The sequence below is a fragment of the Camelus bactrianus genome, chromosome 25 (assembly GCF_048773025.1).
Source record: "Camelus bactrianus isolate YW-2024 breed Bactrian camel chromosome 25, ASM4877302v1, whole genome shotgun sequence".
NCBI lineage: Eukaryota > Metazoa > Chordata > Mammalia > Artiodactyla > Camelidae > Camelus > Camelus bactrianus.
Window position 1 is genome coordinate 7735188 of NC_133563.1, and position 13034 is coordinate 7748221.

The following is a 13034-nucleotide window of genomic DNA, read 5'->3' on the forward strand; positions in this document are numbered from 1 at the left end:
TAATGAAGGCCTTTTATGATGTACCCCCAGGAAACATCATTCTTAATGGTGAAAGTATTTCCTCAAAGGTCAGGAACAAGATAAGGATGCCCACTCTCACCACTTTTATTCAACATAGTATTGGAAGTCCTAGCCACAGCAATCAGACAAGAAAAAGAGGTAAAAGGAATCCAAATAGGAAAGGAAAAAATAAAACTGACACTGTTTGCAGGTGACAAGATGCTAAATATAAAGAATCCTAAATACTCCAGCAAACAATTAGTAGAACTAATAAATGAATTTGGTAAAGTTGCAGGGTACAGAATTAATATACAGAAATATGTTTTGTTTCTGTAGACTAATAACAAACTATCAGAGAAATGAATAAAACAAGTCTATTTACAGTCACATCAAAAAGAATAAAGTATGCAGAAATAAAACCAAGAGGTAAAAGTGTTGTACTCTGAAAACTGTAAAGACATTGATGAATGAAATTGAAGATGACATAAGTGGAAAGATACACCATGTTCATGGTTTGGATGAATTAGCATTATTAAAATAACCATACTACCTTAGGTGCACTATACAGATTCATTGCAATCCCTGTCTATGGCTGTTTTCGTGTTATAGTGGCCAATGGCAGAATTGAGTCACTGGGACAGAGTCTGTATGGTTTTACAAACGTAAAATATTTATTTTCTGGCTCTTTAGAGAAAAAGTTTGTCTATCCTCTTTTAAAGTATATGATCATTTTAAAATTGACATTTAATTTCATTAAAATTAAAAGTATAAAATAATAAAACATATATTGCCATTTCTAGATTGATTATTCTAAAAGGAATTTATATGTTGGTAGTTACTAAAAATTAAGAAAGCCATATATGAGCTCTATGTCAACAGACATATGTTGAGGAGTTGATATTTTACAAGTGCACAGTAAGTTATTATGTATACATATTTGTTATATTTATGTTGAAATAGATGATTGAGAAAGGTAAATTTTTATTTAGTGTTAAATTACCAGATACTTTAAGTAATACACAAATAATTTGAGTCCTTAAATAAATAGAATCAATTTGGAAAATTTAGAGATAGATTTAGATTAGAAATTAAATTATTAGAATATATATATGTATGTATGTATTTGTATTTTTGTTTGTGTGTTTGTTTTCATGTCTAGTATGAGGCAGGAATATGGCTAACCAGTTCTTTCTGTAGTATTTAAATGGTCTCTCTTTCCCATTGATTTATAATGCCACCTATGTCATGTTCCAGGTACTCATATCTATCTGGATCTGTTTCTGGATTCTTTTTTTTTGTTTGTTTCATTTTTGTTTGTTTAAATTTTAATAATTCTATAATAAATCATAATGCTGAAGGAGGGGCACTCTTCCCACTGTCTTTACGTATCATATGTGTGTATGTTGGTATTCATTCATTTGTATTTCTCTGTGAGGATCCTAATATGTTTACTTTAAAATCTTTTAAGCATGTTCTAGGCAATTAATTTTATTGTGACTGAATTTCATTTATTTGTTTTGTTATGTTGGCAAAGCATAGTGATTTGTAAAATTTTTTTGAATAGGAGGGTCACTGTCTTTATTTCACCATCTTTTCTCTTTCTCAGCCCCTTGTTTTGCTCATCCTTTCTTGTCTAGTAGTTGTACAGTTCCTTCCTCTGATCTCTAGTCTAGAACCGGTTCTTACTTTGGCAGTTCAGGGCTCCTGCAGTATTGATATGGGGTGATATAGAGTTACTTGTCTCAATTCTTATTTGCAAGGTTTGTTTCCTTCTGACTCCTTTGCCATGCAGCTTCATACGAAGTTTTAGACAGCAGTTGGCAGCAGCTTTCTTCAGCCTCCTTGAAGAGTTGGGAGTTTTATTACGTTACTGATTCCAAGTGTTGGGCCTGGTGATGGTCTCCCTGCCTTACATGGACCAGTTTCAGTCCTCTTTATTGCTCACTTGCTTTTGCCAGGTTTTGCATCTTGAGCTGGGGTAAAATTTTCCTTTTTTTCCTTTATTGTTAGCATCAGCGCCCACCCTCACCCCCCAGTGTTTCCAGTTATCTAGTCTTCCATATTTTTTAGAAGCATAAATCCTTATCTTTTCTTTAAATTGGAAATCTAGTTACTTAAAATATCACTTGTGTTTGGATGAGGCCCAAATCTTATCTAACTCCGATTGCTGTTTTTATCTTTACAAGTAAATGTTCAGTTCCCTTGTGGACAAATATGATTGGTGTGATGTGCCTTCACTGGAGATGCCACATATCTAAAATTGCATCTGCTGTTTTACTTTAAAAATTAGATTTAAAAAGTCAGTTGGTTATTTTTGGGTAGTCTGGAGCTCAGAGTCTATCCTATACAATTCACGGTCAAGCATCTCTCTCTCTCCTGAAATTTTCAAAGCTCATTATAGCATCATTTTGCAAAGTTAGAGCAGATATAATAGAGTCTTAGGAGACTGAGACTACGGTAGTGACATCGACTGAATTGGGGTGTAAGGACAGTATTTTTTTTTTTTTTTTGAAAGTAGGGGTTGGGGAAAGGAACAGAATCTGTTTCAGAGTTTGAATTTTGTTTTAACGTTGAGTTTGAGGTGCTAGCATTTAAAAAAAATTCTCATGGCTACTTCCTTCAACATTTAATTTCTAACTTTGTATAATAACCTTTCAATTGTTAGTATCTCTTTTTTTTACTTTTTGTCACATAACTGGAAGATTCTTCTTCCTGAATGAAGTACTTCAGCTTGTTAATCCCTGCTTATAGGTTTCATTGGCTTGATATGTAGAATAAAGCTTACAGTTCTTGGCCTGATAGTCATGTTAGAGACCGTTTGCTTTAGCTTCTTTTTACAGCCCAGTATTTCATTGCTCTACTTTACCTAAATTGGACTAGTTATTTTATTTTCAATAAGACAAGTGCTTTCTTTTTTCCTACTTATTTTTGTTCAGCCTCTCCTTTTTTTTTTTTTTTTTTTTCCTGCAGGGCACAGTCTTTTCAAACCTTCTGTCCTTTGTGATGTTTTCCTGACTAATCTATCTCCCTGTGATCTCTCTTTCAGAATATATGGCGCTTAGTACTACACTGTTTAGTTGGCCTTTTCTTATAGGGAGGCAGTAGAACAGTGTAATTAGGATTGTGCCATTTAGTAGCCGTGTGATTTTGAATTACTTACTTAATCTCTTTATGCCTTTGTGTCTTCATCTTTAAATGGGGATGCTCTTGTATGGGGAATAGTGTACTTCATAGGGTTGTTAAGAGAATTAAGAGATGTGAATGTAATGTCAGTAGTAGCTCATGACACATTGGAAGTGCCATAAATAAAAACTTTTTTCTCTGTGTCTTTTCCCTCTCCCTCCCTGCCATTCTTCTTTATTCCCTTTTCCCCTGCTTTCCTGTCTTTCAAGTTTAGTAGTAATGGGAGGGGCTTTTCTGTCAGACATATCTGAGTGTTCATCCCAGCATTGTTACTTCTATCTTTTTGACATTGGAACCTCTTAAGCCCTAAAATATTTCCTTAAAATACTTGAGGCCTGGCACATATAAGTGCTCAAAAATTCTACTTTTGTTTCTTTGTGACACTTGTTATTGATGGCTAATTTAAATTGCTCTTAACTTTTTTATGCATATAAGTATTGTTCCTCAAGTAGGTAAGTAATGTTACCAGGATAAGGGTACTGTCTATTTGTACTATTTACTTTCTAACAGATACTTAAAAAAACACTCAAGTATTCCTTGTTGAGGGAAGTGTGTGTGTATATGTATATATTGTATATGTATATATATGGAAACAAAATACAGTTTTATTAATCTGTTGATGCATCCAATTCCCTCAGTGAATTTTTCTAAATATTAGATGGTAGAATGTGGTTTAGGTCAGAATATCTCTGTATAGTTTTGATCTTTCCTCCCTTAATTTCGGACTATTTCATCTTCCAAATCTAGCAGTGAGTCTAACCACTTCAATCCAATGGTTTGAAAACAGGGGAGGAGAGCTTGGCAATATGATATATACCTACTGAGACAAAGGAAAGGGATGTCATAGACAATAATAAAGAACCATTTTTTCCTAACACGTGGTGCTGTTAAATGGCATAGTTTGATTGTTCTCTGGCTCGGGCAGTATCCTGGGTTAGGTGGCCATGAATGTGAAAAGAAGGCAGAGGAGCCATGGCTAGTGATTGCATCATCTGGGAAACTGCTCCTGTTACTCAGTAACTTGAATCTCAGATAGATGAGTAGCCCCATCACTTAGGTGTTTACAGTGAATACAGTGATCTCTTTCATTATTAAAAGGTCGCCTAATACAGCTTAATGTATGTTCAGCTTTGGCCTGTCAGGTTAGCTATTCTTCCTTTTGGAAGGTTCAAGTAAAAGGAGAGCGTCAACTCTCTTCTTCCCCAGGCTGTCATAACCCCTTATCCTCACTCTTGATGGGAGAGAAGCCGGAAGCAGTCTCTTCTGTGGGTTTAAGTTGATGTGTGAGGAGATTGGGAACATACATTTGTTTTTTGTTTAAGTGTGCTTGGCATTATTTTTAATGCCTAAAATTGTTTATTGATATTGCTGTCAGGGTAGAGATAGGTGATCCAGAGATTCCCATTTTTATCACAAAAGCTAGTAAATGTGGTTTCTCTGGCTTGCTCTTGTGTTCTCCAAGTGTACCTCGGCGTTGCTGACTTTATTTCTCTGACCCCTGGAAGTATAGGGTTACTCTTAGAAATTCTTTATTGCATCTAACTATTGCAATTGTACTTGCTTCTGGAGGAGATAGAGGTGACTGTCCCTAAGAGCTTTGTAGCAGTTCATTGCCAAGGTCCTCACACTGTTTCAGAACTTTTGGTGACCAGAGCTGCCAGGTGAGTGAGTCTCAGTCCTCCTTCTCTGCTTGCCAAGTTTGGTTCCCTAGGACTGAAGAGCATAAAGCATATCAATTCTTAATTCTGCCTTTCAGTTTCTCCTTCTTCAATTCTTTCTTACTTTTAACCTCTTTGTTTTTAAACAAGAACTTAGAATGATTCAGTCGCCTGTTTTAAGTTTTGTCCTCAATCTTATTCTCACAGTATTGTGAATCTGAGAGTAGATGGTTTTCCAGTTTTAATTGACTAGCCCTGTAAGGACTGAGGTGAAAAGTATGCAGCATGATTCCATGATCTGTTAAGTAGGAAAGTAATGGATCTGTTTACATACAGTATTTACCACATTTTCCCTCTGTTAGGAACTTTTGTAAGGAAATGACATTCTTGCCTGTTTCATGAGGAGCAAAGGGCAGTATTTTCAGAAATAGCTATGTGGTCCCCAAGAGACAACATTCTTTTGCCATGAAATATACTTACCAGACATTTTGGAAGAATTGCAACCTAAATAAGAAAAATATAAATGTAATGTGTTTGGGCTTAAAAATTATCTCAAAACATTTTAGCTAGTATTTTTGGGAACAGAGTTTCTTTTATTAGAAATTAGAGGCTTTCAATGAAGTAAAATGTGTAATAGTCCAAAGTGATGCATACTGGTTAAAAGCAGATGATAAACTCAAACTAATGATGGAAGTAATTCCAGTTTTAATAGTAAATATTATAATTCTTATTTCACTTTATTTTTATTTCTTTAATTTAGTTGCAGCAGGATTTGAATGGAAGCTCACTTATAATTGGTGCAATTAAAATGAAATTGAGATGAAAACAAGTTGAAATTATCAAAATGATTATTTTCTAATTATATATGCAACCATGATTTCCTAATTATAATTAAGAAAGAAGTGTTTACACGTTTGGTAGTGTTTGTTTCATAGTATGTATCCCTGTGGGTACCATGATTAATGCTCATTTTTAAGGCACACTAAAATTTCAAGTTTATTAAAGTTTTTGTTTTAGCAAATATTTAGTTTGTTTTTCTTTTAAATAATAAAAATGTGTAGTTTGTAGGGAAGCTTTATTCACTGTGTTTTTTAAAAAAACTTTGAAAACTCATATTTAGTCTATGCACTTTACCCCTCTTTACTGCTAATAACTTTTAAAAAATAAAGTAAAAATAACTTGTTCTTTCTTTTGCTTTAAAATGTTTGTCATTTCATGTATGCCAGATTTATTGGACTGCAGTAGTTTTAGTGCATTTTGGCTGGAATGTTTATTATGACATCACTGTAATCTATATACAGTATGTGATTTCAGATGGTTTCAGTGTTAAATATTTTCATAATTATGCTGGTTTTGGCAGTTCACTTGGAACTTTTTCACATCTCTTTAATGAATATGTTTTACTTCTGGGCTTTTGAGACAACCATATGTTTCAAAAATTAATAGTGTGCTTTTAATGTTAACATTGTGCAGAAGTGTATGACTACAGACATTTTTAAGGATGTAAGTTGAACTAAAAGTAATTACAGTATGGTTTTATTCACAGTAGTAGTCTTTTAATATTTAGAGACTGTAACATCCCCCAAAATAACAGAAGATGTCATTATAAAAATTGAATAGTGAAGTTGTTTCGTGGAATGAAATGCTGTGAAGTTTGTTTTGCATTAACTTAAAATGAGCATAAGTGTGTGAAATTTTTTTTATTGTTTATTATAGCAAAATTTAAAGTTTTTGCTTGTAGTCAAGTTTTGAACAAAATTTTTCTCTTTTGCTAATATATTACTAGTATCTGAAGCTATGCTATATTGTAAAAGATTCATCTTTACTTTTGTATAATCCTCTTAGTGTGGTAGTGAGTAAGAATTTTTGTTTCCTAAAGGAGGTCCTGTCATTGTTCTTAATTGCCTATGGTACCCTTTTAGATAAATTAGTGGTTATCCTTATTTTTGTTCTTTAATTTTTTCTTCAAATATATAAAATAGAAAACCTAAATTTACCACAATTCTTTTAAGTATTATGAATTAGTTTTATTATTGATTAATGAATTGATGGTACACAGTATACTATCAGTTCCTCTTTGTATTGGAGAGATGTTTGATCTCTCCCACCTCATATGCATCTCTCCTTCAAGCAGAATGTGCTCTTTTATCCCCCCAAAAGGAATAAGCTGATGCCAGGTGCTTTTTACCGCATATTACTATCCCACCTGTTTCCTCCTTGTAATACTTGTCTTCTTGAAAGAGCAATCTATAATTATTTTTTCCATCTTAACTTCTTATTCATTCTCTGACTACTCATTTACTTCTCCCACTCCTGTCCCTTTACTGGAATTACCAAATCTCCTTTTTTATAGGTTATTGGCACCCTGCTCCTAATTACCAAATCGTGACTGTCAGCTAGAATGAATACCAAATCTTGAGTGTCAGCTAGAATGAAGACAGAGAACATCTCTGTAGTTCTTAACATAACCTTATTTTTATTGAACTAATCCATGCCTCTAGCTTCTGGTATTGTTCCCCCATCTTAAACATTGTATACTGTGGCTTTTTTTTTTTTTTTTTGGACTGATCATTATTCCTTGTATATGCTACATACATTTGTACTATTTTGTTTATAGTTTTCTCCCTATTTAGCTGCCGATCTTAACCTAAAACATTCCTACATTCAGTTCTAAGGGCCTGATTTCTTTAATTCTTCCAAATGGAATGACTTTTGTGTTCCTTTCAGTTAAAAACAAAGAAAAAAAGTACTTTTGTAGAACTGGTTATGTATGTTTTGAATAGATTCTGAAATCCTTGAGGACAAGTATTGTATCTAATTTGCTTTGTAAATCCAGCAATTAACACATAAGAGTATTATATAAATGTTGAATGAAATCAGGAAAAGAGTACTCATTTGCATTGTATAAATTTCAAAAATATGTATGATTTTTTGATATTTTTGTTATTCATGTTAAAACCCAATTAAACCTTGTGTCTAATCTGAATAATATTCAATTCAGTGAACATTGTTAAATAGGATGTCAAGGATTCTAAGGATGGTTAAGATTAATTATTAAAGATGATTAAGAAGACAGCTTGGATTCTTATTTTGACTCACAAAATAGTGAGGAGTCTTTTTTTTTTTTTTTGTGAGGAGTCTTAACATATAAACAAATAGGAAAAAATTAAGACCTTTTCCATTTATTTTGCACTCAGATGGAAAATGTTTAGAAGTTTCTATAAAATTGTTGTCTTTTGCTGAAGCCATATATAAGAATTTTTTGACATTATCAAGTGGTTTGTTTTGATACCAACTAAAGAAATGAACAATTTGTAGTTTTAAACTTCTAGTTATTTTTGAAACTGAGAATGCCAATTATGAAAAATTTTGGTTATGTTGATTTTTAGAGCTAAAAAAATAAAATTAGAAGAGTCTTGTCTAATCACATTTATTAACTTGCATTCAGTCAACAAAACTTTTAAAAATTCTTGAATGCTGATTGATTGATTTACTTTTCTTTCTTCAAAATAAAAACAGGATGACCATGAAAGCTGTGGTTCTAATTCTACCAACCATAGTACTACTGAGAATACAAAATCATCAGTAAAACCCCGAAGGATTCAGCAGGCTGCTCCCACAGATCCTGATTTGCCACCAGGTAACTTGATAAAAGAGAAAATTTTGATTGTTATTAATCATTGTTTTAGCCCTTTGGAGAATAAGTACTTTCAGTATTCCTTAGTGTCGTGAAGTATTTAAACCATATGTACATTTGCTGCATATTGTCAGGACGAATTGAAAGACATTTCTGAGGGCTCTGGGCTCATTCAAATTTTGATGCTCTTTTGCCCTTGGTGGTTCTTTAAGTTTCTTACATCCTCTCCAAGCCAAGACTTACCTTTGACTCCTAGTCATAGTCTCTTTGTTACTCTTGCTTCTTGATAAACAAAGGAATGACACTAGATTGTTCTTGAGTTTCTGAAAACTGTAATATTCACTAACAATCACACTGGGAGAGACCATCTCTTCTCTTTCATTTCCTAAAATTTTTATTTACCTAGAAGAGTAGTAGCTTACAAACAACAGTTCCTTGGTAAATATTTAGTAAAGGGAAAAAAACAGTGATTGTTACATATCACTCCTGTGGCCAAAGTGCATTGCTGTCTTTTTACAGTTACTAGTTATCTATCACTTCTCTTTTGATTTTATTTATCAGTCAGTTTTTTTTTTTTTTTAAGCTATAGGTGACATTGGTAAATACTTGTTTTCTACACCAAAGATTTGGAAGCTTTCTGCTGGTTTTAACCTAGTTTATTTTTGATAGTCTTCTGGCATCATCTACTTCACTTGTAAGAGATTAGAGTTAGATACATCATTTCATAGCCCTCCTCCCTCAAGTACAGGTTCTAAATTGCCTTTGAATTGATTTTTTTTTTTTTTGTATATGTATTGCTGAAGTGAGCACTGAGCTGAACATTTTTCACTGTAGTGTTATAGTGATGTTAATGCTGATGCTTTGTGTTTTTAGGAACTTTACCTAATAGTTCTCAGTAATCCCTCTGGCTTTAGAATAAATAGATTAATTGCTGTAGCTGGAGAAAGTGCCAGAAGAAGGTATTTTACTTCTAAATGTTTCTAATTCTACTTTGAGTTGTGTGATGGTTACAGAACTTTCTAAATTCTCTTCTTAATTATCAACTCCTTGGGAGAAGTCCCTGGTGAATTAAACTGTAAGTTAAACTATAGTTTATTCTTGTTTATTAAGTAGACAACCCTTTCACCCCTCCAAATTTCTGACTACATATCTTTTTAAAACTTCCTAAGCCAGATCTTTGTATAGAACTCTCTCAATCAATATCTTGGCAAAAAATAATCAGTTTTAGGTTTAACTATTAAGTCTTACTACATTTTTTTTCTAGTGGGAAAGAACTTGTTTAAGAAAAATTTAATTATTTTGTTAGTTTTTGATTTCACAGATAAAAATCTGTGGGCTAACCTGCATGTAATCAAAACAGGTCCCAGACTTTTGATGATTATTTAGAACCTGTTTTGCAATTTACACTGATAATCAGGATTAGGAGAATTGTTCTGTTTTTAGGAGCAGAAAGCATAAAACATAAAAACATAAATGTAACATAAAACATCCTGTTTTTAGTGGCATAAAACAGAGCTGTATTTTCCCTGAACTACTTGAGGTAGCTTTTGGATTAACATGTGCTTTTCTGCCTTACCTAATAGGAGGACTCGTATCCTCTTTTATGCTGACATAAGTCACAGTTAAGGAATTGCTTTGGGAAGTCACTGAACTTGTTGGGCAATTACTGGGAGGCAGAGCAGCTAAACGTAATCTTGCCAAAGGAAAAAGAAAAGGGATAATTTGAGAATCCAGTTGGATAATAGTAAATCACTTAATTTAAAGATTAACTCATACAGTTATTTGAGGACTCATTTTTGGTGACATTATCCTGCCTGGAAATTATATTTAAGTTCTTTTATGATAGAGATGAATTCCTGTTTTCAACATTTTCTAGGGAAAGTTATTTTTTCTAGAATCTGTGGTCATAATTTTGGAATTTGAACATTTGCGTAGATCCAGAGATACTTTTTAAGAAAAGTTTTGGTGTTGCCAATAGTTGTTTGTAGAACAATATATTCTTCTCAAATTTCATTGAGGAAAACTATTTGCAAGGACATTACAGCTTAGAAGTATTATCTCGGTAACAGTTCTGCACTCTGGAAAGGGGAGCACAAAATACTGATGGATAGCTAGCCATTTCTGTCATACGGCTGTTCTTTTTCATTAATACACTGATCCTTTTAAAAGTAGGTTATGCTTCAAACTATTATCTTGTTAATAAGCTTCAAGATATCTAACATTTATATTTTGTTTATAACAGAGAAGGTGATAACTGGAGAGCCTTTATTTCATTCTAATTAGGTTGAATTTCAAAACATTGCTTGGTGGTGGCAGACCCTTTAGTTCCCTAAATCTTTATTGCTGTGTGAATGAGAATATGCTGGAGCAGCTCATTGGAGGCTATCTTTGCCCTCAGAGAATTAATGGCTTAGTATAGGAGACTTTGTGAACTACTAATTAGTGTAAAACCAAGGCAGAGAGAAGCTCTAAGGAAGCACAAGTACTGTTTTTTGGATACTGAAAGAAAGGAGTGGTTATGTCCGTGTGTGTGGCTTCTAAAATACGAAGGTAAAATGGAGAAGTAAGAAAGATTGCAACTGAAAGAACGGGAAATGGCACAGTAGACAAGTACTATCCAAAAATAAATCTGTACTTATAACATAAAAATTAGGCAAAATGTAACTAAGGCAAAAGCATTGATGGACACGCATAATAGATGCTGAATTATAATAAAAGGTGCAGTCCTCCAAAAAAATTTATGATGATTTTTTATGTACCTAGCAACTTAGCTTTGAATTGTGATAGATCAAGCAAACAAAAATAAAAAATCCCCAATCTGGATCTTTGAATATCAAAATTAACAAGATTGTTCTATAGATATTTGTAGAACTCTGCACCCAACAGATAAGACAGTTGTACATTCTTGTGATGCACACGTTGGATTTCTATAGACATTGGGAAAGACTTGGTCAAAAGGAAGTCTTGACAAATTTCAAAGAACCACTATCATAAAGACCATCCTCTCTGGCCCCAGTACATTTAAATTAGAATGTAATTACTATACCATTTGATATCATTCATGTGTGGAATCTAAGAGAAAGAAAAAAAAAGAGGACACTAATGAACTCATCTACAAAACAGACTTGCAGACATAATAAACAATCTTATGGTTACTGGGGGAAAGGAGTGGAAAGGGATAAATTTGGGAGTTTGAGATTTGCAAATATTAACCTATATATATATAAATCGATTAAAAAATTTCTTCTATATAGCACAGGGAACGATACTCAATATCTTATAACAACATTTAATGAAACAATATGAAAATAAATATATGCATATATATGCATGATTGGGACATTATGATAAAATGGTAGAGATAAATTCAGTATTTTTCAGTTACATCTTTTGGATTTTCTGTATAAAAAAGTCATCTTGTAGTGACAATTTTGTGTCCTCCTTGTCAATGCTTACACTTACTTTTTTATCCTTACTTAGTTATTTAGAACTTCTGTGTCTATCTTAAATCATAATAAAAGTATCTTCAACTCACAGCTATTTTCCTTTGCTCCTGCAGTAGCTGCCCCAAGTTACCTTCTAGTTACCAGATCTGATGGATGTTTTTTAAATTCATGTGTTTTTGAACCTTTCTACTACTGCATTAGCAATAAGGAATCCTAATTCTTTCCTAAACTTTCTTAAAAAGTTTAATTTGAAATAATTTCAACCTTCCAAAAAATGCAAGAACATTACAAAGAATTTACTTTTCCTCTAACTATTTGAGCATAAGTTGACTGTATGATGCTGCATAGCCCCCAGATTTTACACCAGGAAGTTGACCAGGATGTTTTTAGGTACTGTGACCAGATCATCAACCATATAATTACTGGTTTTGAGCAACTTGGCTTCCTAGTGACCAAGTTAGAGTAAATCGATTGCAAATATTGTCTCTTTGTAACCCAAATTATTTGCTATACATTACTTAAAGTATATCAGAGAAATAATTAAGATACAATCTTTGCCCTCTAGGGTTTCATAATTTAACAGAGAAGGTAAGTATAGATAAACATATGCAAAAGGCAGTTGTAACCTAAGCCCAAGAAGAGTGGTAAAGACAGTCTCTTTAATGTTGATGTGGAGGGTGAAGGGTTGGAAAAGAGGATATATGGCAGAGGGTACACTGGACCTGAACAAGAAGGGAGAATAGACAGACTGTTTTAAACAGAAGGAAGAACATGAGCAAAGTCAGTGAAAATTCATAGAGTTTTATCTGGCCCTGTGGGTATATGTGTTGAGAGGAATGGGATTTATGGGTGGGAGAGAGTTGAATAGTGATAAGAATTTCTGGAAAGGTTGACTAGGCTGTTGTTCTAGAGCCATCTAATATGATATCTTAGAGGTTCTTATCCCCAGAGTGCCTGTGGAATAGATTTGGATTACTGTTACTTCATTTGAACAGATAAGATACACTCCCCGGGAGTCTCTAAATATGGAGTATTGAGAGCTATTAGATCTGCTGTTTGACCCTTTTCTGTGGCAAATTTAGAGCTAAGTTATTAGGAGGGATTAAAGAG

General features: G+C 33.2%; 1 protein-coding gene across 12 annotated transcripts in view; it reads left to right on the forward strand.

Moving 5' to 3' along the window:
* Positions 1 to 13034, forward strand: part of VPS13B (vacuolar protein sorting 13 homolog B) — a 627348-nt gene that overhangs the window by 32717 nt on the left and 581597 nt on the right. For all 12 annotated transcript variants that reach the window (XR_006725148.2, XM_045517216.2, XM_074352638.1 and 9 more), the window contains exon 4: positions 8361 to 8481. Coding sequence is in view for 11 of the 12 variants with exons in the window: in XM_045517216.2 (XP_045373172.2) it covers positions 8361 to 8481 (121 nt within the window). In the remaining variant the exon portion in view is untranslated. The remainder of the gene's footprint in view (positions 1 to 8360; positions 8482 to 13034) is intronic.